Source organism: Sciurus vulgaris (assembly GCF_902686455.1).
Source record: "Sciurus vulgaris genome assembly, chromosome: 5".
NCBI lineage: Eukaryota > Metazoa > Chordata > Mammalia > Rodentia > Sciuridae > Sciurus > Sciurus vulgaris.
In genome coordinates this window covers 131,925,735-131,950,655 of record NC_136465.1, presented here as the reverse complement: position 1 = coordinate 131,950,655, position 24,921 = coordinate 131,925,735, and the positions used below count along the sequence as shown (strand labels likewise).

The 24,921-nt window shown below is 39.6% G+C and overlaps 1 protein-coding gene across 8 annotated transcripts in view; it reads right to left on the bottom strand.

The window, feature by feature from the left end:
* The window catches only part of MYRFL (myelin regulatory factor like), a 76,126-nt gene that overhangs the window by 22,224 nt on the left and 28,981 nt on the right, over positions 1-24,921 (bottom strand). For 7 of the 8 annotated variants that reach the window (XR_013764108.1, XM_079142090.1, XM_079142085.1 and 4 more), the window contains exons 9-13: positions 24,300-24,408; positions 23,404-23,513; positions 5,493-5,656; positions 4,692-4,755; positions 303-388 (exon numbers count right to left, since the gene is read on the bottom strand). Coding sequence is in view for 7 of the 8 variants with exons in the window: in XM_079142090.1 (XP_078998216.1) it covers positions 303-388; positions 4,692-4,755; positions 5,493-5,656; positions 23,404-23,513; positions 24,300-24,408 (533 nt within the window). In the remaining variant the exon portion in view is untranslated. The remainder of the gene's footprint in view (positions 1-302; positions 389-4,691; positions 4,756-5,492; positions 5,657-23,403; positions 23,514-24,299; positions 24,409-24,921) is intronic. The other variant, XM_079142091.1, reaches the window with a different exon arrangement.

Below are 24,921 nucleotides of genomic sequence, written 5' to 3'. Positions count from 1 at the left end.
GCTAAGAGAAACACACACAGAGACACACACAAAAGAGCGTGCTGCTGAAACACAACAGTTGATTGAAAACATGTCTATCATCCTTGATCTCACATTTAATTGCAGAAAGCTAGTGCTTTTTTCTTCAAAAGATGAATTAAAAAGGGGGTTCCCTCATCTCTAAGCTTCTGAAGGTCAGTGCCTCGTTTTAAGGGCTCTTCGTCTTCCAAGTAAATTAGGTCAGTCCCCAGGTCGCATGTGAGAAAAGAAAGATGGGAAGGAAAAGAAGACTAGACATAATAAAACAGTGAAGTTTTTCTTACCAAAATGCCATCACAGCAATTAGAATTATAACCAAGGTCTGGAAAACCCAGTTAGGGCACAATTGTTTTTTTCCTGAAAAATAAACCTACAAAAAGGTTTATTAATGAGCAGTGATACATCAGCACATTAACTGTAAGGAGCAAGCTGGAAGAACTGCTCCCAGCAGGAGTCCTTGGTGACTCCTTTGGGATAGTTCCTAGTCTTACCTCAATCTCATCCCCCTCCCCCTCCCCCGTAAACATTCACTCAAAGCCCAGCCCCAGGCCCTCCCTTCCCTCGACAATCCAGGCTGCAGAAGTCTCTCTTTCCTGACACCCTGCGGACAACTGTCTACACCAATCATTAGGCACTTATTCTTGCAGCACTGCCAGCGAAAGAGAAGACCAGACACAGTGAGAACCCAAATGCCCATCTTTTAATAGAATACTTTAAAAAATCAAAATACCTTTAAGATGTGAGGAGATAAATCCCCCAATGGAAGAATTTTAGACACCATGAGACATCACGGGAAAGATTCTGAGGCATGAAATCCAACTAAGCTCTCCTTACAGTACATTGGTATCTAATTCTTCCACCTGTTTATAAAGACAACTTTGGACCTGTGTCTTATTTGTTCTTACATCTATCTATTCCACACGTATTTATTGAGCACTACTATGTATGACACTATAAGAGATATTAAAATCAGTATATTACAGTCCCTAGGAAGTGAATGAGACAAACCATTAAGACTGATACGTATTGGCCTAAAGACTTGTGTACAGAGAATGGGCCCAGAAGTACTGGATTGACAGCTGTGGAACTGTGGGAAATCTGGCTGAAAAAATTCTCTGCCCATTCAATAAGGTGCCTCTTAATAGGAGTTTCCTACTGTGTATCCCCAGAACAAAGTAAATGTAATACTCGTATTGCACTGGGAATTAAGAATAGGAAACTCATATTTCAGTTGGAAGCATATTGGAGGGTAGAAGCTAATAAGAAATAGCTTTGATTTGGTCTTTGGTTGCATTTCTTGGGCTTGTTATTTGATTAAAGAAAATATTCTTCAACATAAAAAGGGGGGATAAAATTATATACTATATACTTTAAACAAGTACTCCAGCCCTTTGGGCTCTTATAACTGAGTCATCCATAAATACCACTGGAAGTCAGTCTGAATATCATAAAATCAATGGTTCATGCCATTCCTGTGTCTCAGTGGAACTGTTCTGGGGATGCCCTAACATTATGTGATACAAAGAAGGAATTCAATGAAATTCGTTAAATTTATTGGAATTAAGTAATAGTATCCAACCTGCTCTTCACAGCTGCTGGATTATTTTAAAATACCATGATTTTGCTCAAAATCCTTTGACCAAGCATAGAGAAATGATCCAAGGCCTGAAGTCAGACTTGGAGTTGGTCCTGAACAAATCATCTAAATGTCATTTATCCTCATTTTTCTTATCAATAAGATAGGAATAATAAATAATATATGTCTTTATTTTGGAGTCATTGGGTGGGTCCAATTGACAATGTAATGTTTCCAATTCAGATGTGTATAAGAATTACTATGATGTCTATTAAAAACCTAAAGGCCCTGGAGAATTCTGTTTCAATAGGTCTTATCTGGAATGGGGTAGGGGCTGGGATTCTGTAAAAAGTAAGACAATTAAAAGTATTTATTCATGGCCATTTCTTCCCTCCTCCCTTCTCCTCCACATACTTGGACTTCTAACTTGAATTCCTAGGTCCTTCCTACCTCACCCCACCACCAAACATGGCAGGAATCACCTGCCTACCTCTTGGAGGTGCAGAAAAGAGGAAAGGAAGAGCAACTGGATGGGTGCTAGATCAGGTGACCTCAAAATTTCTCCAGAACGTGTCTTGGCCAGCACAGGGAGCAGTGTAGAAGTCAAGGCCTGTCCCAGCCAAACTTCTTACCATCTGGTGAGGCCCATCAAGGTCTTACAGCTAACACTCTACCTATTAACATCCCCACCAACCCAAGAGTACCACTCCTCACCACACATGTATGTCAGTGACCCAATAACTCAAGGAGGCCCTGAAGAGCAAAAGTCACCTAGTGGGTTGGTGATGGCCCAGAAGGGATAGTCATCTTCACAGACACAGCCAAGATGTCCTACCAAGACATCACAGGGGGAGTAAAACATGCTCCATTATTTGTACTTTATCAAGTTCCCTGGATAATTCTGCTGCACACCAACATATGAGAATCTCCAGCAGAGTAGGTCTGAACACATCAACTTAAGTGAGCACGTGTCCAGGACTTGTTCCACGCACTCTTCTGAGTGCTTTGCTGACACCATTGCACATAATCCTCACAATCACCCTTGATAACGCTGTGAGGCAGCTACTGTTATCATCCTCATTTTAGAGATAGGGAAAAGGAGGCACGGGAAGGCTAAATGTCACCCCAAAACCACATGTTAATAAGTCACGGAGCCAGGATCTGAATTTTGAAAATCCAGCTCTACAATCTGTGTTCTTAAACACTCTGTCTCCATTTTTCTGTCCCAAAAAACAAAAGGCAACATTTTGCCACTGTTGTTATTATGCAAAAAGTTTTCATGGCTTATGGAATGAACTAACTCTTCCAGTGATCCTGGATGCTGAGCCTAAGCTGTTTTTCACTTATCTTTATAACCCTCCCTAACCAACTCCCACCTGGTCCTTCAGTGAAACCAGTTCCAGATCCCAGAGGTTCACTTCTGTCATTCCATCTGAAACCTCTCCTACAGGTCCATTGCCATTGCCAAAGCATACTCTGTCTATGAAGCCAGGCTCTCATAACACACTCAGGGCAGCATCCTAAGCCTGTGCAGCCTTTATCACATCCAGCTACAACCATTCTTTGTATTTTCTCCCCATCTCCCCCTGAGTGCCTTGTAGTTCCTCAGAAGAAGAGATCACATCTGACTTATCTTTGCCACCACCTGGACTCTTAGAAAGACTGCAAGAGTCAAAGAGTTTGTCCAGCCCAACTCCCACCCCATGCACACATTGAAAACACTTAATCATTTCATGCTTTTAATTTAAATTGTTAACCTTCAGGGAATATCCTCAGACTGAGCTTTCCATTCATTTATTCATCTGACAAATATTTCTTGAGCACCTACTATGTACTTGTCCCTGGGGACACAGAGTGAGGAAGGCAGACCCAGGGCCTACTCTCATGGACATATCTAATATTCTGAGATAACTACAAAATAAAGAGAATCTTTGGGCGCAAAATGGGAGCTACAGAGATCCAAGTGACAAAATTGCACCTATCAGAACTGCCATGGATATAGGTACCATTCCCTCCATTCCTTTGCAAACTGGTTAGTATAAAAGGCACCTTTCCCACCTAATGTTTCGAGTGCTTTGTGTTTATACAGCAATATGTACCTAGCACATATTTAGCACATTTAATCCTATCAATGATCTTTGTAAGGCAGAATTATGTTTCTCAGTTTAAGTAACTTGCCCAGCACATTTACCCATGTATTTTATGTTTCTTGGTACACCAAGAAGCCTGTCAGCATTATAATAATTTAATAGTTTTTAGATGAATTTTGAAATACTTCTGAGTCCTTTCAGAATACTTCAACACAGTATAGCAAGGGGAGTAGGGAGTGGACTGAAGCAGTGGCCGGACATTGGGTCAGCCTTTAACGGGGCATCGTTGCAGTCATGCGTATCTTCCCTGGGAAGCACTACCTTTGGACCAGTGGTGGATGAGGGAGAAAGTTAAGTTTCACAGCTTTCTGTGAACTGCACTGAGTAGGGGAGCAACTTAGGAGGGGACTGTTGCAGCTGCAGGCTCCCTGACAGGTCTCTGATGGAGAGGGCATCCTTCCATCAGATAACATGATTAACCTTCACTTTTTATTGGAAATGTCACTTCACTTGATGTGAGTTGTCTTTATTCATTAATGAAACCATCACATTTTAAACTTTACAAGCAAGTGAATAGCTATCCTCCCATTCACATATTTAATACTAAATTTTGAAGGGAAAAGAGGAATTTGAGGATTAACCAAAGTCCCTTGAGATCTTCATAAGGAAGTAAGTGAGGTCAAGGCAAGCACATAGACAGCCCATGGCCATTTGCAAGTGGGGGCTACTGAGTTTTACCTGATGGGAACAGTATAAATAAAACTAGCCAAGTAATATTTCTAAAATGGATAGGTTCTGCATTCTTTTCTCTAAACTTCTGCTCTTTAAACAAACAGTAAATATTCATTAAAACATTAGTATTTAAGGACCTAAAGTATATGAGATGCAGATTAGGGAACTCCACCAACAAATAAATGGGAGAAAAATTCTTGATCAATTTCTCTAAAGACTTTTACTTCATATGGAAAATATCATCTCTGTTCATTATAAATTTTAAGAGTATTTACCTTGTTGGATTTTTTGGGAATGGCCCTCCTTGGAGAAGATGTACTAAGAGCTCTGCTAAGTTTGCTTTAAAAAGAGAGAGAAAGAATTGATTACTATTCAAATGCCTCTCCAGGAGTTATGTGACAAAGACCTAGGCTGTCACTAACATAGCAGCATGACTTTCTTTTGTAATGCAGTGATCATTTGAAAAAAAAAAAAGTCAAAGCAGTTGGGCTGGTGTGTGTGTGTGTGTGTGTGTGTGTGTGTGTGTGTGTGTGTGTGTGTGAGAGAGAGAGAGAGAGAGAGAGAGAGAGAGAGAGAGAGGAGTGAGAGATTGCAACCAAAAACAAAACAAAACAAAACAACCTTTGTGAGCGTAAATGCATGCATTAAGCAAAACATTCCTCTTTTCCTCAGAACTAGATCTCAGAAAATGTGCATTTACTTCCTTAAGTAATAAAAAATAAAGAATAAAAAGTTTTCCCCCTGTGGATGGACCTTGGTGTTCTAAATTTGGAAATGACCCCCTCTCTTCATAAAAGAGAAGACATCCTTTTGCTAAAATTGAGCTCTTCCTATAACAACTGTTATTAAACAGATGGCTCATGTTTTGTTTGATTTTAAAGCAGCAATAGAAAAAATAAGAAAAGTATCACATAAGGCAATTGTGTTTTAAAACACTCTAAGGGAAGAATAGGGACTTCATTATCAGAAAGCAATGATTGCTGCTTGATTGAAAAGACCAATCTTTAGATTGATGTAGTTATTTAGAGAGTCCACGCTCTTCTTTCCCCAAATTTTAGTGGACATGCTGGACACACCTGATGGAACTTGCTTCGCTGGCAGAGGTCTTCAAACTACTGAGCCGCTTTAGCCGGGCCAACTTCCTGTTCCATATTTCTAATTCTTCTATTCTTTCTTCAAGGTTGTTGGTTAGTTTGCAGAGCTGCTTCACGGCCCCTACATTTTCCATGAAGATCTGGTCCTAAAAAGGAAAATAATACCAAATACATAAAGGTACAGTTTCAGGCTACCAGGTAACTAACTGTCCATAAGCCATCCTAACAGTGAGAACACCCTGTCAGAAATGGTTATATACCCACAACTTCAAGTTCATTCAAGATAAATCTGGAGAAGTCTGAAAACGAAAGCAGCCTGCTAAACTGCTGGCTGTGTAGTAAAACTGCTTCTGTTCAATTTGCAATAAAATGGAAATATGTCCTTGTAACCTAAGAGAGAATGGAGCTGAAGGACGTTGTCAAGTTTGGGATCCAAAGATTTATTTTCAATAGCTATTATGCTATATTTAAAAGTCATAAAAAGAGTCAGAACAGCCTTCCAAATGTTGATTTGTGTGTTCATCACTAAATCCCCATAAGAAGTGTCTCAAACTCTCTCCCTGGTAAAATGTTTATCCGGTTGCTGAGATAAGCAAAAGGAAGGAAGAACTGGGCTTTTCTCAAAGTCCAGCCACCTCGTGCAGAGGTGAGGCCCCAGGTAAAATATAATAAGCTCTTTGGACTTCAGAGTCTTTATCTGTAAGTGAGAAGCTAAATCTCGAGTTATAAATGTCTGCTTTAATATCTCAAACACTATCATGAACAATTTACATCTTAACCTAACTCTCAAACAAAATTAAATACACACACACACACACACACACACAATTCTAGTTCCAAGAAAGATGCTGACATATCAGAAAGAGAAAGCAAGGAGAGATCAACCCAACTAGAGAACCCAGACCATCCTTCTCATCACCCACATACTTCAGATGTCATATGCATCTGTCTCTCAGTCACAATAAAAACACTGGGACACTCTTGTCAGCTGGCACCCTGACCCCCTGATCTCTCCTCTCTCAAAGTACTCTTTACGTCTCCAAGAGGCTAGTCTACTGCCATAAAGAGATAAGCCCCAGGCCACTGGCTCTAGACCAGTTGTGGTTGAGAGGTCAAACTCAGGGCTGCACGTCTTTGAGAGTCTCATCATGCAAACTCAAAGGGAAAAGCCTGGAAAGCGATCACTCAGAGTGGGATCAAAAGCTGGACCTTACAGATCTAAGGCTTAGTTCATGTGGCTTAAAGATAGGTATGTCTCATGAAACACTGGAGGACTCTTAAAGTCTCAGAGAAGTCACGGAGATCTAACGAAGCCCCACGTCCCCACGCCTGGTGTCTGAAACCTTTCCTTATTCTAGTAGTCACCTTTGATAGCGATGACTTTCTGAAGGCCAGTTCAAATCGCATGGTTCCCAAGACCTTCCCAGAGGCCACTGGCCAGAAGTCACCCCTCTCTTCTACAGTGTCCTCAGAACATGTTTGGTTGTCACTTGGCCATTTGTGTTGTTCAGGTGTTAAGTGTCTATCTCCCCACCCAGCAGTGAGTCTGTGGAGGGCAGCCATTGTGTTGGTATGTGCATATCTCACCAGTACTTAACATGAGTACTTAGCACAAGCCTGTGCCCTTGGGGAATACTCAATAGGAACATAGGAAAGTGAATTGAAGGTTACTGAGTTAGAGCTTAGAAAAGAAATACAAAGTTTTCCTGTTTGGGAAGCAAAATGGCCAAAAGCTTGATCCCTGAGGTCTATGCTTACATTAAGAAAACTCAAAATGAATGAATGAATAAACAAACAAATAAATAAATAAATAAAGACATCCCCATGTTAGATTCTCAAAAGTCATCCAAAAATCTTATATTTTTCCTGAAGTCTTATCAGATATCCTTTAAAATCTATCCCCCAAAATCCTGCAAATTAATAAAATCATTACGGAGTAGAATTTAGCAGTGTCTAACAAAGTTACATATGTTTTTATTTTTAAGCCAGCAATCCACTCCTAGAAATCTACTCCATAGACTTTACACCCCAGTAAAAGGTAAAAAGGAGGAGGGGGAGGAATAGGAAAGACTGAAACCAAGCCAATGTATACCAATAAGGCATTTTTATAATAAACTGTGGTACATTCACATAATAGCATACTATGGAACTGTGAAAAATGAATGAAGAATATTTCTATATACTGCTATGGGGAAAAGTCGAGGATATAGTATAGGAAGAAAACAGCAGGTACAGAGAGTGTGTGTAGTATGCTACCTTTTATTTAAGAAAAAGGGTATATACAAAAATATGCAAACATTTTCTTACATTGGGAAAAATGAAGGATAAACCAAAAACTAATTTAAAATTCTTACACATAATGGGAAAGAAGAAATGAGGTGGGTGAAATGAATAGAAGCCTGGCTCTCTGAATATACCTTGTTGAATAAATTTGCCTTTAGAATAATGTGAGTTTTTGAAATAATTTTAGAACATAATTAAACTACAAAACATCCCCTAAAAATAAAAAGCAAAAGCAAACAAAGGAAGCAATTTGGTATTGAGTTTCTGGATTAACCTCACAGAGAGGATTTATTTTAAGTGTCTTGAAAGCATAGTAATTTGTCCATTCTTAGTGGGATATATCCCAAAGTGGGGGGGGGGGGGGGGGGGTAGAAAAGAAATCTCAAACTTTTCAATAATCATACAGCCAGAAATAATAGCAATGGATAATACACAACATACACCGTACTCATTCATATTTGGATAAAACAAATATATAACTAAGTTAACTGTGTTAGAAACTGTTTTAACATTTAAAGTTTTAACATTTAAGTTTTAACATTTAAAAAGAGATAAATATAAAGTCGAACATTAAGTAAAATTCTAGCAATACTAAATTTAAGTTAGAAATATTACTATGAATTTCTGATACAGTCTATCTTTAAAAAGAAAACAATATTTCTTAGCTATGTCCACAAAAAAAGGATAGAAAAAAATATTTCCAACTACTAACAATGAGCACTCTCACTGTGGTCCTGCTTCTTGCTGAAAGGAACCAGGACTCTGGAGAACTAGTGATTCCAGGTTTGGGGCAGAAACTGTGTGCAATGAACCTGGAATGCCTTACAACTGAGAAGGCAAGGGAACTATGAGGTCGCGATGACTCCAGAGGCAATGAAGAAGGTCCCATGGGCCAAAGATCAGACATCAAAGGACCAACACCGTAATAGATCAAAGAATCAAATGTGTTTTAAAAGCATCGAAAATCCTATTCAATTTTTTGAAATATTTTATCTCTTCCCTTTGGAGGATAGTAGAGGTTTAACTCATTTTTATGAAAACTTATGAATAAAAGAAAGAATGAAGCTTTATCCTTCCTTTCCTGCATATCAGCTACCTATTTAATAAAGGAAAGTTCTTCATTTTAGAATTCCAGAGAATGAATAAAAAATGATGATTATGGTTTAGATATTAGGCATCCTCCAAAAGCTCACATGTGAGACAATGCAAGAAAGTTTATAGGTGAAATGATTGGGTTATAAGAGCCTTAATCAGTGAATTAACACCCTTAAAGGGATTAACTGAGTGGTAACTGAAGGCTGGTAAGGTCTGACTGGAGAGGCTGGGTCACTGGGGACATGACTTTGGGGTATATATTTTGTATCTGGCAAATGGAGTCTCTCTCTGCTTCCTGATCATCATGTGAGCTGCTTCGCTCCTCCACACTCTTCTGCTGTGACTGCCTTACCTCCATCCTGGAGGAATGGGGCTGGCTTTCTATGGACTGAGACTTCTGAAACTGTGAGATCCAGGTAAACTTTTCCTCCTCTAAAATTGCTTTTGTTAGGTCTTTTAGTCACAGCAGCAAAAAAAACTGACTAAATGATAGAGAACCAATATTTTCTAACAATATAACAATGGATCTAGGCAATGATTCTCAATGGATGCTAAAACCAGTAAGTATGTTTATATCTTTGTTTTATACATACACATATAAAAACAACTGGGGAAATTTCAACACTGACTGGATTTGATATTAAGGAATTACTATAAAATTTTAAGTATGATAATGATATAGTGATTCTGTTTTTAAAAAGTAGTCCTTCCCTTTTAGAAAAAAATGCTGAAGTATCTATAACAAAATGATATGATATTTGTGTTAGTCAGCTTTTCATTGTTATGACAAATACATGATAAAATCAACTTACATGGAAGAAAGGTTTATTTTGGCTCAGTTTCAGAAGTTTCAAATCATGGTCATTTGGCCCCATTGCTTTTGGGCCTATAGCAAGACAGAACAGTACTATGGTGGAAAGTACCTGGTGGAGCAAAGTTATTCAACTCACAGTCGTTGGGCAGCAAAAAAAAGAGGCAGGAAAGTGAGAGGCAGGAAAGTGCTGGGGTTCCAATATCCCTTTTAAGGGCCTACTCTCTACGACCTGACTTCCTTCCACTAAGCCCTGCCTTCTAAAGTTTCTACCATCCTCTGCCACCCACCCCTGCCAAGTGTCACAGACTAGTGACCAAACCTTCAACCATGGCCTCGAGGGGACATTTACAAACCTTAGCAGTGTTGGAGTTCACTTTAAATAATTCAGCTGGTGGAGGAAGGTAGTTGGCAGGGGATTTAAATAATACAGGACTGGATGAGAATTTGTAACTGGAATCTGAGTGAGACATACATTGGGGTTTCATTACTATTTTTTCTAATTCTATATGTACTTGAAATTTTTCACCATAAAGATGTTCAAAACTAAATAAATGACAAAACAAACAAACAAAAAAATCTCCTGACAAAAGTTCCTCTAACTGTTTGAATCCTGGTGCAGACTTTCCATTTACTTCTAAATTTGTTTTAATAAAAATAAGGCATAAATCATGAAGATAAGAATGGCATTCTGTGATCCTAAATCATAATGGATAAATGATTATTTACTATGTTTATACTGTAGATAGCCTTATTCTATAATTATAACTGTATTATTTACAATGGATCACATGGTCAGTTGATGTCAACCCAGCAGTCCAAAACGGAAGTCCAATCATCCTCTCTGACTCCTTCCTACAACTGGCTCCTTGACAGGCAATCTATCAGCACTGTCTGCTCCATGTCCCAACACTCCCAAATCTGCCTGCTCCTTTCCATCCTCACTGGCACTAATTCTACTCTTTTCCATTTCTAAGCAACTGGCTTCTTCCTTTTTAAAAAAAGTTTAATATTTGCTTGATACATTAATTTGTGATTTAGCCCAAACCAAAACAGACCATAAAGAACGATGGTGAAGTCCCCTCCAAACCACAGTAAGCTCTTCCTGCAGTGTCTTCTCCGATGGGACTTTTAATACTACCTCATGAGATATGAGCAGTGGCTGCAACTGTCCAGTTACTTGTCAATAATGATAAAAAGCCAGCTCTAATTTCTTGAGCTCAAATTTGCCAGCATCATATGTCTTCCAGGTAGGTCCAATAGACAAGGAGATAATTCATGTGTTTTCCTATCCAAGGGGAAATAAAGGTGGAGAGGGAATTTACTACTTTCCTGATTGTAATTATGGCCTGTCCTGACTTTATGGATCTAATGGAATATTACCAAAAAATAAATTCCAAGGACATGTTATAGAGATCGACTCTAGCTAGATGACTTAAATGTTCTTATTTCTGACCTCCGTCACCACAGTGAAGACACTATAAGTATGCTAAAAAATATAATCTATATTTTTCTGAAAATGTCCTTTTCCACAGAGGTGATAAATTCTCCATGAGAAGACTTTGATCAGGAATGTGCATCACAAATGTCTGAGAAATTAATTTTTTTAAATACACACATCCAGGTCCCCATGAAGAGGGTAGGAATCCTTAGGGCTGAGATGGGTGTACACTGGGGTATTTTGAAAAGTTTCCCCATTTGATGCCCATCTTTGGTTATAAACATTGTTATAATTGAACCTAATTTAATTACTCAGCTTTGTCCATATTGTAACAAATTTAAATGGAACCCATTGCCTCTGCTGAAACACAGCTTTGCAGTTAGGATGGAAAAAATGATCAAACCAACGTTTGCCACCAAAAACTACTAATGAGACTGTGGATGAAAAAATGGCAACTGTTCCAAATCAAACAAGAATCTTCTACCCACTGTTTGGAATACTTGCTTTTTGGTCAGTGTACATATGGACGGCATGAGCACATTTTCCAAATGAACTCTTGGGGCATTTAGCGAGTGTATGTGCACAGGAAGACACACAGGCATTTGTAAAATCAGAGCTATTATTTAACTTAGAGTAGGATCTTTTTTTTATTACAGCATTATAGTTACACATAATAGTTGGATTCATTCTGACAAAATCATACATGCATGAAATTTGATTGTAGGCCCTTTTCCCTCTCCTCCCTGCCCCACCCCACAATACTCCTTACTCTATAGAGTAGGATCTTATCTAGAACTTGTCTTTCCCCACAGTCAGCTTCAAACCCATGCTCTAGCCAGACTGAACCATTTCTATTCGTTGAGTGTACCATGCTTCCTCTAGTGTCTGGAAGTAGCACCAGCGGCTCCCTCAGTATGAAGTACCTGGCTTCCTTACACAGGTATCATAATTGCCTATATAGTAAACACTTAGAGGGGGCTCACCAAGAACAGGGCCCATGTCTCACCTATAGGTGATTCTCTAGCAGATCAGTAACTCAGTACACATTTGATGATTACATGAAGGAATATTCTCACAGCTGTGTTTCCTGCCACGAGGCATTGAGAGGTCATGATATTGCTCTCTAGTGAAATGAAGAGAGTAGCTAACTTACCCTTCATCCTTTTATATAAGGTTTCTCTCAGAAAAGGAAGGAAGGAAGGAAGGAAGGAAGGAAAGAATGAATGAAAGAATAAAAGAGGGAAAGGAAAGGAAAGAAAAGAAAAAGAAAGGAAAAGAAAGGAAAAAGGAAGAAATATCCACCTTCCTATTTCACGTCAGGAAACGTCCATGGAAATGTGGGTGAATTAACAAACGCTAGTATTTCTCATTCTCAGTGCAATGGGTTAGTGATTTGTTTCTACCCAGCACACCAGCCCCTTCCCTTTGGCTGGGAATTAGCTCAGGAAACATGAAAACACTTTAGTCCCCATCTTCACTTCCAGGGAACTCTCGAACTCTGTTTCTGCAGCTCCTTGGACCCTTGCAGGTCTGGAGACAATGAGCCCACAACACTGGGGCACAGCCAGACAATGGAGCAAATTTCTCCTCTCTTTGGAAACATATATAGCTTGTCCTCTGTCCATTAACACTGGACAGAGCTAACTAAGCCTGATCACAAAGGATGCCAGGAGAAGTTGACACAGATCTTCATGCCTTCCCCCAAAAGGAGCCAAAGACTTGAAAATCTCACCTTCTGGTAAATGATGCACCTGATGTTACATGGACTGATGTTTTATAATAAAATATGAGAATAACACAGCCTTAAATGAGCATTGTAAAAATGTTTGCTGAAGGGAGAGAAACTGTCTTTAGTCAATGGGTGTGGCTGGCAATTGTTTGGGCTTTGAATAAACTCAGCTTTGGCTCCTTGTCCAAGAGTTTATTCTGTGGAGAGCTTACCAGGCCTGGACATGGTGTTAAAATAACAAACTCCCCAAACCAGAAAAGCAGACCTTTGAGATAGTGTGAAGCTCTGGCTTCCAGCTTAATTTTTCACAGGTCCCTGAAGGAGAGGCTTCCCTCCCAAACAAAGAGGATGACTCGGGTTCATTTCCTGGGAGATCATATATTGACCTCTGCCTCACATGGGAAGAGCATGAGCTCCACAAAATTATTCAAAATTATATGTACTCTTATTGCCCTTCTTCACTTTAGAATTCTTGCTTAATATTTTTTACTTCTGTTTAAATGCAATTGAATCCTTGGAAACAAATTTCCAGCTGAACTAGCACACATTCAGTTTGTTGTAATTCTTTGATTTCTTGACTTCCCAGGGTGACCAATGAGCTCTTTTAGAGGGCAGTGTGGTGTCTTGTGATTCCTCAGGACCAACTCAGTAACCTGACACATGTAGTTCAATAGTCAATTAATGAATAGAATTAATATTTCTTTATGAAGCACCTATGATGCACCTATCAAACACATAAGCATTCTCCTAAACAATACTAGTAGGCAAAACAGAAGAAGTAGATACCGTCTCTGCATCATAGAGCATATTTTCTAATGGAGAAGACTGACTAATAATAAGCATAAACAACAAGTAAATAATATAGCTTTAAGTTGTAATTAGGGCTAGGAAGAAAGCCAAGGCCTTGAAATAGAAAATAATTATTATCTCACACTATTGCTGTAGATTTAGTATATTTGTTTTATTTTTAAAAGCACCAGGGAAAGAATAAAATAATAGAGCCAAGTGAAAAGTTTTATTCTCATCCTGAAAAAGACAAATCAATGGAACACTGGAACAAATAATTCACAGAAGAAGGAACCTAAGTAAGTAACACAAGAAAGAGATGCACAACTGTATTAGTAATCAGGAAGAGGCAGATGTAAAACAATGTGATGCTACTTTAACTCCATCAGAATTGCAAAACAGAAAGTCAGATCACGCTGGATAGTGATGAGATCTGGAAAATGTGTTGCCATTATGAACTAGGAGGACTGACTAACAAGCTGGCAGTATTCACAGAGTTAAGGCTGCGTGTATTCTATACCCACTTCTGGTACAGGTCCCAGAGAGAGCCTCCAGTCTCATCCACCTCCTCCCCATTTCCTCTTGATCCTCTCTCTGCTCACTTGGCTTTTCAGCACTGTGCTTGTCCTGGGTCCTCCTCCTCTTCTGCCCAACCCTCCCAACCTTCACAAGCCTTCTTCCTCCTCTGCTGGCCCTCTCCAAATGTATTCTCAAGGTATTTTCTTGGGTCCCTTCTCTTCTCCTTCTACATGATCTTGAAAGCCTGAAGGGCCTGCTGCTCAGGTGACAGGGAACAGCAACAAGAGGGTGCATGAAGCTCCTACTGGTAGAGTCTCACCCCAGCACCATGTCCCCAGAATTTCTGATATTTCGAGGCAGCCAAAAATCTGAAATTTGTGTGAAGATCTCCTCCTTTTTAAATGTAGGCAACAAATTTGAAAGTTTTTAAACAACATGAGGGAAAAAACTACCTGTAAGCCAGACGTGGCCACAGGTTTTTCCATCTGTGACCTCCATCCCTCATCTTCCCCTTCTGAATATTTTCATTTGTGGCTACAGCCTCCTTTCAACCCCAACTGCTCTCAAGTTCCACACTCTTGGTCACCTTCTGGACATTTTCATCTGAGTGTTCAGTTGACATCTCAAAGTCAAAATTCAACTCATCCCCCCCTCCCCGAAAACCACTTTTCCTTCAGACTTCCTTATGTTAATAGAATTGCTTCTCTTCCTTTCATTGAGATTTGAAACTTCAGGTATTCATGTGAACAAATTCTTGTCAAGAGTGTTCAACAGATTTTTAATGCTGTGACAAAATACCTTAGACAAACTACTTATCTGGGCATGGTGGCACATGCCTATAATCCCAGTGGCTCAGGAGGCTGAGGCAGGGTCACAAGTTCAAAGCCAACCTCAGCAACTTAGTGAAGTCCTAAGCAACTCAGCGAGACCCTGTATCCAAATAAAATATTAAAAAGGGCTGGGGATGTGGTTCAATGGTTAAATGCCACTGGGTTCAATCCCTGGTATCCCCCTCCCCCCAAAAAATGAAAGAAAAAAGAAAAACAAAAGAGGATATACTTATTTTGGTTCATGGTTTCAGAGGTTTCAGTCCATGGTCAACTGGCTCCGACACTTTGGGCCTGAGGCAAGGCAAAAACATCATGGCAGAAGTGCATGGTGAAGGAAAGATGCTCACCTCATGGTGGCCAGGAAGCAGAGAGAGAGAGTAAGGAGCCAAGGACAATAATATATCCTTCCAGGGAAGGCCCTCAGTGAGAGGCCCCACCACCTACAGTTTCCATCGACCCCAGTGGTCCATTCAATTATGAACCCATCAATGAATCCACTAATGAGGATGGCGTCCTCATGATCCAATCACTTCCCAAAGGGCCCCACCTCTGAATACTGCTGCCTTGGGGACCAAGCCTTCAGCCCATGAGCCTTTGGAGGATATTCCAGATCCAAACTATAACAAGGGTGTCTACAACAAATCGGATTCTGTACTTGTACTAAGCAGCACAGGATTGAGGAGACATATCTCTAACCATGGAATCTCACATTCTAGTGAAGGAGATAGATAATGGCAAGAGAATGACAACACAATGTGATAAATACTCTAGAAGATGCATCCTCAGAGGCCTAAGGCCGCATAGAGACAGGATTGACCAAGATGTTACATAACTCATTAATTCATTCTACCAATATTTGTTGAATTCCCATAGCCTGGAAACTCTGGGGTAAAAACCACAATAAAGTACTGAAGAAATAAGTCTGAAAAATATACAAGGTTTCTGTTCTCACACAGCTATTTGGACAGATTGGCAAAGAACAAGTAGGCAAATAAACAGACAATTTCAGCATGGAACAAACATTCTCCAAACATCTATGAACAGCTTTGCAGCTTGTTCACAGCACTGAGGCCTAGCCCAGAGGGTAGATGGGGTCTGCAGCCAGAGGTGCACCTTTTTCTAATTAGTACACCCTATACCTTATAAAGAAAATTAACCTGAGAGATGCAGAGACAATTTCAGATGGGTGGGCAGAGAAGGCCTGTGCATGGAGATTCAAATGATGAGCTTGTCCAAAAGAAGAGTTATTAGAACAGAAAACACTCAGTGACACAGCTTTGGAGCAGATCTGAGGCAGAGAAAAAGGCTGGTGTGGAAATATGTCACAAATAACACATGTCTGTGCATCCAGGTAAGGGGAGCAACGGAAGCCCCTGAAAGGGAGGGAAGGTAAGCCCTACAGGGAGATGGAAACGCTAGACTTTGGAAAGGATATGGATGGATGTTTGGTGAGAGGTTCCAAGTTAAGTTCCAAGCTTTCAAGTTAAGGACACAGCATGTGCACACAAACTTGTTCTGAAAGTGTCCTTCCTACTTGAGAAAAGGTGAGAAGCCTGTTGCTCTATGTGGCTTCACATGAAGGTGTGCAGGGTGAAGAGTTTGGTGGAATTGTTAGGAACTGAGTCAGAAAGAAAAGACTCAAATTGGATTGTAGAGGGTTATAATGGTAGGTAGCCAATGAAGAGCCAAAAATGGGAAAGGAAGATAATATGCTCAGACATTGGTTTTGTATTGGTTGGTCTGATGTTTTGAATTGTTTTGTTTTGTTTTGTTTTTGTAGTACAGGGATTGAATCCAGAGTCTTATGCATGCTAGGCAAGTGCTCTACCACTGAGCTATATCCCCAGGCTGATTGGTTTGTTTTTTAAGGAAGATAAGTCTACTGGAGACTGCCAAGTCAATTAGGAGGTCATTACAACAGTATTATGGTTTGAATGTGAGGTGTTCCCCAAAAGCTCACATGTAAGACAATGAAAGACCATTCAGAGGAGAAATGATTGGGTTGTGAGAGTCTTAACCCAACCAGTGAATTAATCCCCTAATAGGGATTAACTGAGTGGTAACCAAAGTGGTAGTGTGTGGCTAGAGAAGAGAATTGGGAATGGAGCTATGGGGTAAATATTTTGTATCTGGAGAGTGGAGACTCTCTCTCTGCTTCCTAATTACCATGATGTGAGCTGTTTCCCTCTGCCACACTCTTCTGCCATGATGTTCTGCCTCACCTCCAACCCTGAGGAATGAGCCTGCCTTCTATGGACTAAGACCTCTGAAACTGTGAGCCCCTAAATAAACCTTTTCTCCTCTATCATTGTGCTGATTGGGTCCTTTTAGTCACAGCAGTGAAAAAGCTGACTAAAACAGATAGTTTGGGAGAAAAATGGGTAGAATAAAGAGAATGAAGAAGGGAGCTGAGATACAAGAGATATTACCAAAAAAAGACGATTATGACTTGGTGTCTATTTGGACATGCAGATGAGAAAACAGGAAGCTCAAGAGGTAGCCTGTTCTCCATTGCTCACACATTCAGTCCTCCAGGTCCACCCATGTCTTCCTGCTTGTCTAAGCTCTTCCCATTCTTTCCCCTCCATAAGCCCCTATGTCCAGATGTTACCTGCCTTCCTCTATACTGATGGAGTGCTTTATGCATCTCACAAGAGCTTTATTACCTGTGTACCTTTCTTTCTTTAATTATAAGCTATGTGAAGACAGGAACCAATTGTTACTTAATCATCTCATGATTCAAATAGAAAATTTCCTGGCAGATTATGATTGAAGGAAAGATAGAACCAATGGGTAAAAAGTAGCCACATACTAAGTCGTGGTAGGATGGCTTGTAGCATGCAATACAAAAAAGACACATGAATCGTTCAAGGACTAATTGTTCAAGACACCCCTCATCTTTCTATAGGCTTAGTAGTGAATTACTTTAAGGCAATTCCCACCTATGTGGGGTACATTGCTTTTATACTGATCACACCTCATAATAATGTTCAAGAAATATAACCACTTGCTCCCAAAGAAACACAGAAACAAATAGAGTTGCCGAGTAAAACGATAAATGAACAAGAAAACAGGAAAATTCCCCACTGCTAATCTCCTGGGACCCCTCGCTCTCAGGATCAACACCTGAGTTCTCTCACTCTACCTGCCATCACTGAGCCATCATTGGGGCACGTGGGAAACAAGTGAAATTTAGATAAGAAAAGTTTATCTTTTAAGGTCATGTCTCCTGTGAAGGGGAAAAACAAAGCTGCTCATACCAACTTTGACAAACATCACTACTTTTCAACTTTGGTTAGTTACCTGGATGGTCTATAAAGATCCAGCTATTCTTTTTTCTATTTTGGCATGAAGTTGCAAAGTACTCATGAAAATGATATAGCAAACATGAAGAACAACATTTCAACATTTTCATAAACATTTCTAGCTTGCATTTTAGCTCTAGTGAAAATTTCTTTATAAAAAAGAATCAGATGGTGAAAGAGAAGTGGAGAGAAGAAAGGAGAGATACCCTAATCTGAACTCTGCCAGTTACTCATCATATGAAGCCCAGAAAGTCCTAGCAAAGTTCCTTAAAACAAGCAGCCCTGGAGGAGCCAATCAAAGTCACCACATTGCCCACATGAATAGGTAGGAGGCCAGGAAAGCAAGAGGCTCTCTATGCATCTTGCTCATTTCACAATCAACAAAGAGCATGGGACAAGAGGAGCCACATTTCCTGCATTCCTAATGAGAAAGAATAAAGGAGATGCTCTATGAAGCACTTACAATGTTGTGTTGTGTTCCAGTGTTGAAGATCAACTAGCAAATGAAGTCTATCCTCAGAAGAGAGTCCAAGAGCAATGCTGGGCTTCTCCTGCCTCAGCAGGGTGGGGAAATGTGCACCTGCTTTTGGTATTGCAGATTCTGTCAAAGAAGATGGCCTTAATGACATCCCCACAAATTATATCACTACAAAGTCCTGCTATGGACAGAATTGCAAATTTTTAAACGAAAAGTCATATTTATGCACTAAATTCTGCCTTGGCATGGTTTTCTCCTCAGGTGACACAAGAACCTGGCTGTCTGGAACAGGAATGCTACCACTTGCTTTCCCAGAGCTCTGGGTTTCCCTTCCTAGGAATGAGCTTGGGTTGTAACCTCTCCTGGGAGAAGAAGAGGACCCTGGGAACTTGTGTTGCTAATAGTATTCAAATGTTTCCATTCAACTTCACTGGAGAAATGGGAAGATTATGGTGGATAAAGAGGAGAACTAATTATTTTGCTGAACAATGACAGTCAAAAGGCCCTGGGAAGATGATACTGCTATACCTTCCTGCTCAGGAACACTTCTTCCCTGAGGATTCTAGAGAAAGACCACATTCAGAAGAAGCATAGCTGCTATATGATAGGTAACACCACAAGACTTCACCTTGGCGGCCTGATGACAAACTCCACCTGTGACTGACACCTGTGCACTTGCCCCAGGGAGTGCATGAAGATGCAAGACAGTAAAGGTGACTTTATTATACAAATACTTCTAAGTATGACCTTCTAAGTATGATTTTGTTTCTTAACTAAATTATTGGAAAACTTCTGTGTTTTATTGTTTAAAAACAAGTTTCTTAGCCATATGGCAATACAAAGCCAACATATAAAAATTAATTTCTCTTCTACAAATTAACAATGAACAATGTGAAAAGGAAATTATAAAAACAATTCCATTTATAATAGCATCTAAAAGGAAAAAAAATATCAATTAACCAAGTGGGGAAAGATTTATACAATGAAAACAGCAAAAGATTGCTGAAAGAAATTAGTAAAGACATAAATGGAAATACATACCATGGTTATGGACTGAAAGTCTTAATATTATCAACAATACCCAAAGTGATCTGCAGATTAATGCAATCCCTATCAAAATCCCAATGATACTCTTTGCAGAAAGAGAAAAACTCATTCTAAAATTCAAAAGGAATCTCAAGACATCCTGAAAACTGAAGAAATCTTGAAAAAGAAGAACCAAGCTGGAGGATTCACACTCCTCAATTTCAAAACTTACTACAAAGGAACAGTAATCAGAACAGTGTGATACTGGCAGAAAGATTGACATACAGAACCATGGAATATAATAGGCCAGAAATAAACATACATATGGTCAAATAATTTTGAAAAGGGTGCCAACATCATTTACTGAAGGAAAGACTAGTCTTTTCAACAAAAAATACCAGAAAAACTGAATACCTATATGTAAAAGGACAAAGGTGAACTCTCATTTAATGCCATGTACAAAAATTAACTTAAAAAGGAGCAAAGACCTAAAAGTAAAACCTAAAGTTCTTAGAAGAAAATATAGGGCAAAATCTTCATAAAATTGTATTTGGCAATTTTGGATATGATATCAATGACTCAAATAATAAAAGAGAAAACAAATTGGATGTCACCAAAATTTAAAACTTTTGTATATAAAAGTACACAATCAAGTAAATGAAAAAATAACCAACAGGATGTGAGAGAGTATTTGCAAGTTACATTAAGGGACAAATGTCCAAAATAAATGGAAAACTTCTAAAACTTAACCACAACAAAAAAACTAAACAGTCCAAACATGGGCAATGAATTTAATAGACATTTCTCCAAAGAAGATACACAAATGGTCAAAAATCACATTAAGAGGGTTGGGGTTGTGGCTCAGTGGTAGAGTGCTTGTCTAGTGTGCATGAGACCCTGGATTTGATCCTCAGCGCCACATAGAAATAAAATAAAGGTATTGTGTCCACCTACAATTAAAACAAAATTTTTTTTAAAAAAGTCACATTAAGAGATTCTCAGTGTCACTAATCATTAGGGAAATGCAAATCAAAACCATAATGAGATACCACCTCACATTCACTAGGATGGCTACTATTAAAAAAAAATTGTAAGTACTGATAAGGATGTGGAAAAACTGGAATACCTGGGCACTGTAAGTAGGATAAATGATACACTCACCAGAAACTGTATAGCAGTTCCTCAAAAAATTAAAAATAAAATTACCACACAATTCAGCAATTCTCCTTCTGAGTATAGAGCCACAAAAGTTGAAAACAGGGATTCAAAAAGATACTGCACCCATGTTCATGGTAGTATCATTCACAATAGCTAAAATGTGAAAGCAACCCACTGTCCACCAACAGATGAATGGATAAGCCAAATGTGGTCTATGCACAATGGCTGGCTTATACATACAGCCTGGAAACAAGGGAAATCTGCACACTACAACAGGGATGAATCTGGTGGGCACAATGTTAAGTGAAATAAGCCAATCACAGGAAGACAAATACTTCACAATTCCATTTACATGAAGTATTTAGATTTAGTCAAAATCATAGAGACAGAAGGGAGAAAGATGGTAGAGAGTAGAAAGAAGGAATGGGCATTACTGGGGGTCCTGAGCTTCGTTTTACAAAATGAGACGAGTTCTGAAGGTGGATGGCGGTGATGGTCATCCAACCTTATGAATGTATTTAATACCACTGAACTGTACACTTAAAAATGGTTAGGATGATAGATTTTATGTTGCGTGTATTTTACTTTAGTAAAAAAATTGGATGGCGGCGTGTGCCTGTAAACCCAGAGATTTGGGAAACTGAGATACAAGGATCACAAGTTCAAAGCCAGCCTCAGCAACATAGCGAGGCCCTAAGCAACTTAGGAAGATCCTGTCTCAAAATAGAAAATAAAGGGGGCTGGGGATGTGGCTCAGTGGTTGAGTACCCCTGGGTTCAAACTCTGGTAGCAAAAAAAAAAAAAAAGAAAAAAAAAAAAATTTTTGGAAAATAAGTAAATATCTCATGAGAACCTAGGCCTAGGAGAGAGCAACTGGAGAATTTCTTCTACCCAAAACATGTTCCCAGGAAGCAGAAGGCAATAAGTGATCTTCTGCCACTCAGCTCTTACAGCCCAGGGCTAAGTAGAGCTGAGCAGGACTCTCAGATGCTGTTACCTAAGTGCTGGACACGTCTTGTAGGTAGAAGATGATGGAAGGGCCTAACATGAATAGGCACAGTTGACTTTGCCCCTCTAAGGGTACCTTTTGAACAGCAGGGTTGGCAGGACTGGCATCTTCTGGAGGCTAGGGAGACCTGCAGGATCTCCCCAAATAAAAATCTGCATTTTATTAAGATCCCAGTGATGTGTGTGACTTTGAAGTTTGGAAAGCAATGCTCCCGTGAAATGACAAATTATAAATTCATCTCCACTCAAACATCTCTCCTCACTACTACAAAATCCCTATGACAATCGGTCTTTCCTCTGGGCGGCAAGTACAGTAATGCAAAGTAAAGCAAGTCAGAGGCAGAGTGAATTTGCCAACCTTGCAAAAAATGCAGGATTTCACAGAATTGACAGAGAACTGATTTGAGTAGTACCAGAGAACTATTCAAATCATGCACACTGTGGCCACAAGCGAGGGACTTGCAGACTGAGACCTGTCACCCAGCGAAGGGAAGCTAAGCCAGAGGCATGATGACATTCCTTCAAAAGAGAAAGATTTGAATATCAAGGAATTAAGACAGACCCTTGAGGGAACAGAAATAAGTCCCATGAATATCTTTGTAAAAATGACCTACTTTACGACTGTCTGAAAGTCCAACATAATTTCATCAAAAAACTACTCAAAAATAATTCAGCACTCCATTTGATCTTTCATCATTCTGAGAAGCAGCACATGGTGTACTTATAGTTTAAGTTGTATTACAGAAGACATATTTTTGTAAGTTTTAGTTCTGTTTTGTTTCTTTGAGACAGGGTCTTGCTATGTTGCCCAGGCAGGCCTTGAACTCCTGGACTCAAGCAACCCTGCTGTCTCAGCCTCCTGAGTAGCTGGAACTACAGGCGGGAGCCATCATGGCTGGCTAGTCCTGTTTTCAGAATGAAGTCTAATCAAAACCTTTGTGTTGGTGTTTATCATGATGCCTGGTCCTTGTTTTAAGAGGATTTATGCAGAGTGGACTTTCCAGTGTTGGTTTCACAACAACCCTTACTGAAGTGGAATTCTTACTGCTGCATATTCATTTTTCTTTTCCTTTATGGGACTTCTACTTTTTATTATTACATGTTGACAAAGTATAGCTGTCCATATGTATGAAGTACAAAATGATGTTATGAATTTTTAGGACAATGTGGAAAAACCAATTCAAGCTCACCGACCAGGCCATCCCCAGCCTCAGACATTTGACATCTCCCATGATGGAAACCTCCTCGTGTCCCTTCTTTTTGATGCCTATGGTCAGTGCAGGTTCACTGATACCCACTCACTCCACAGCTCAGTGAAGAACTCTTTTCAGTGTCCTGTTTCCTGGTTAGATGTTTCAGCTCCTGTGCTGCCACAGAAGGGGTTCAGACAGCCAGAGCACAGATGTGGACTCAGTGCTGATTACCTTATCAACCATGAGAAAGTTCTCCAGTTTCTCTCCATTTTCACAGGTGACATCACCAACCTCTCTTACGGCTCTGGGCAGGATCTCTTTCACCTCCTGGGCAATCATTCCTATGTACAAAACACGCCAACAGTTTTAATCCACAACAGACCTTCCAGGAGAAAACGTTCCAGGCCTGCATCAGAAGAGGATAATAATGGCTGTAGGGCACCTTTGGAAATAGCTTCTTATCCCTTCTCAACTTTCACTTTGATCTACAGTACATTTGAGGCAAAGACGCTCTGAGCCAAGAACCACCATAGGATTAAAAGTAGGAATATCATTTTCTCTGCCCCTTTTTTTTTTTTTTTTTTTTTTTTTTGAGACTGCCAAATATTGGAAAGGTTGACTGAACACCTTAAAATCCCTTACATACAAGGCGGGGTGGGGCATTGGCTTGATTTCGTTTTTCTTTTAGGAGGTCTTTGCCTCTAAACGTTCTTTTTCTCTTTAAGATTCCCAGGTGGAGAACAGACATCACTTCTTACCCTTTCTCTTACCTATACCCACTCCACCTCTTCTCTCCATCCCAAGACTGCCTGATGCTGTACCTCCCACAGGTTGAGGGGCTCTCTGCCCCTGAACCCTCATCTCATGAGCAAGAGGACTCCAGAGAAAAGAAATAATATATTCAAAACACTCCACCAGGACCTTGGGAAGCAAAAGTGAGGGTGTTTAGTAAAGATGACATGGAAATCCTTTAACCTTTCCTGTGCTAGTGACTGTGGGTTTCACCAAAGGTGAGTTAGCTCATCAGGGTGTTGTCCAATGCTACAGCACACAACCTCAAAATAAAGAGAGAATTAAAAGTTTAATAGTTGACAATTCAAAATTAAAATGGGACTTTGCGTGTGTACCTGTTTCATGGGCACTGTTTATTCCCATCGCAGATGCAAATTCGGGTTTGTAATCGTATTCAACAATCCTCATTTGGGCTATTCTTCTCAGCTGTTCATTTGTGTCAACCTAATTTAATTAAAGAAGAGCAGATTTCACCCTTTTAGATATTTGGTATTCAAATCAATGCTCAGAGTGGCCCAGAGAAATTATGCAATATTGACAATGGCACTGTTCTTCTCTTCCAAATGAGATTAAGAGAAATTTCTGGATTTCTCAGAGAAGCCACATTTTTAAGGTTCATATCAGTGACTTGAATCTAATGACTAATAAATTCATCCAGTGTTTTTGAGTCTAAATTACAGGGCAAAAGCTCTACCATTCACTGATCTTGCCTTACTTTCTCCTCTGAGTAGAGAATCCTCTTCCTGAGAAAAGCTTCCTCACTTGGAGAAAAACAATGGCTATTCATGACCACAGGGAATCACTTTCAAACAGGTGCACAGGTTCATAGCAAAACCTGTGTTTACAAATTGAAAATGCAATGCTTAGTTCAAGTACCAACCTATAGGTATAGATAGATCCTATATAATTGAATTGCTTTTAGAACATTTTGCTGGAAAAAAATTCTCTGAGTGGTTT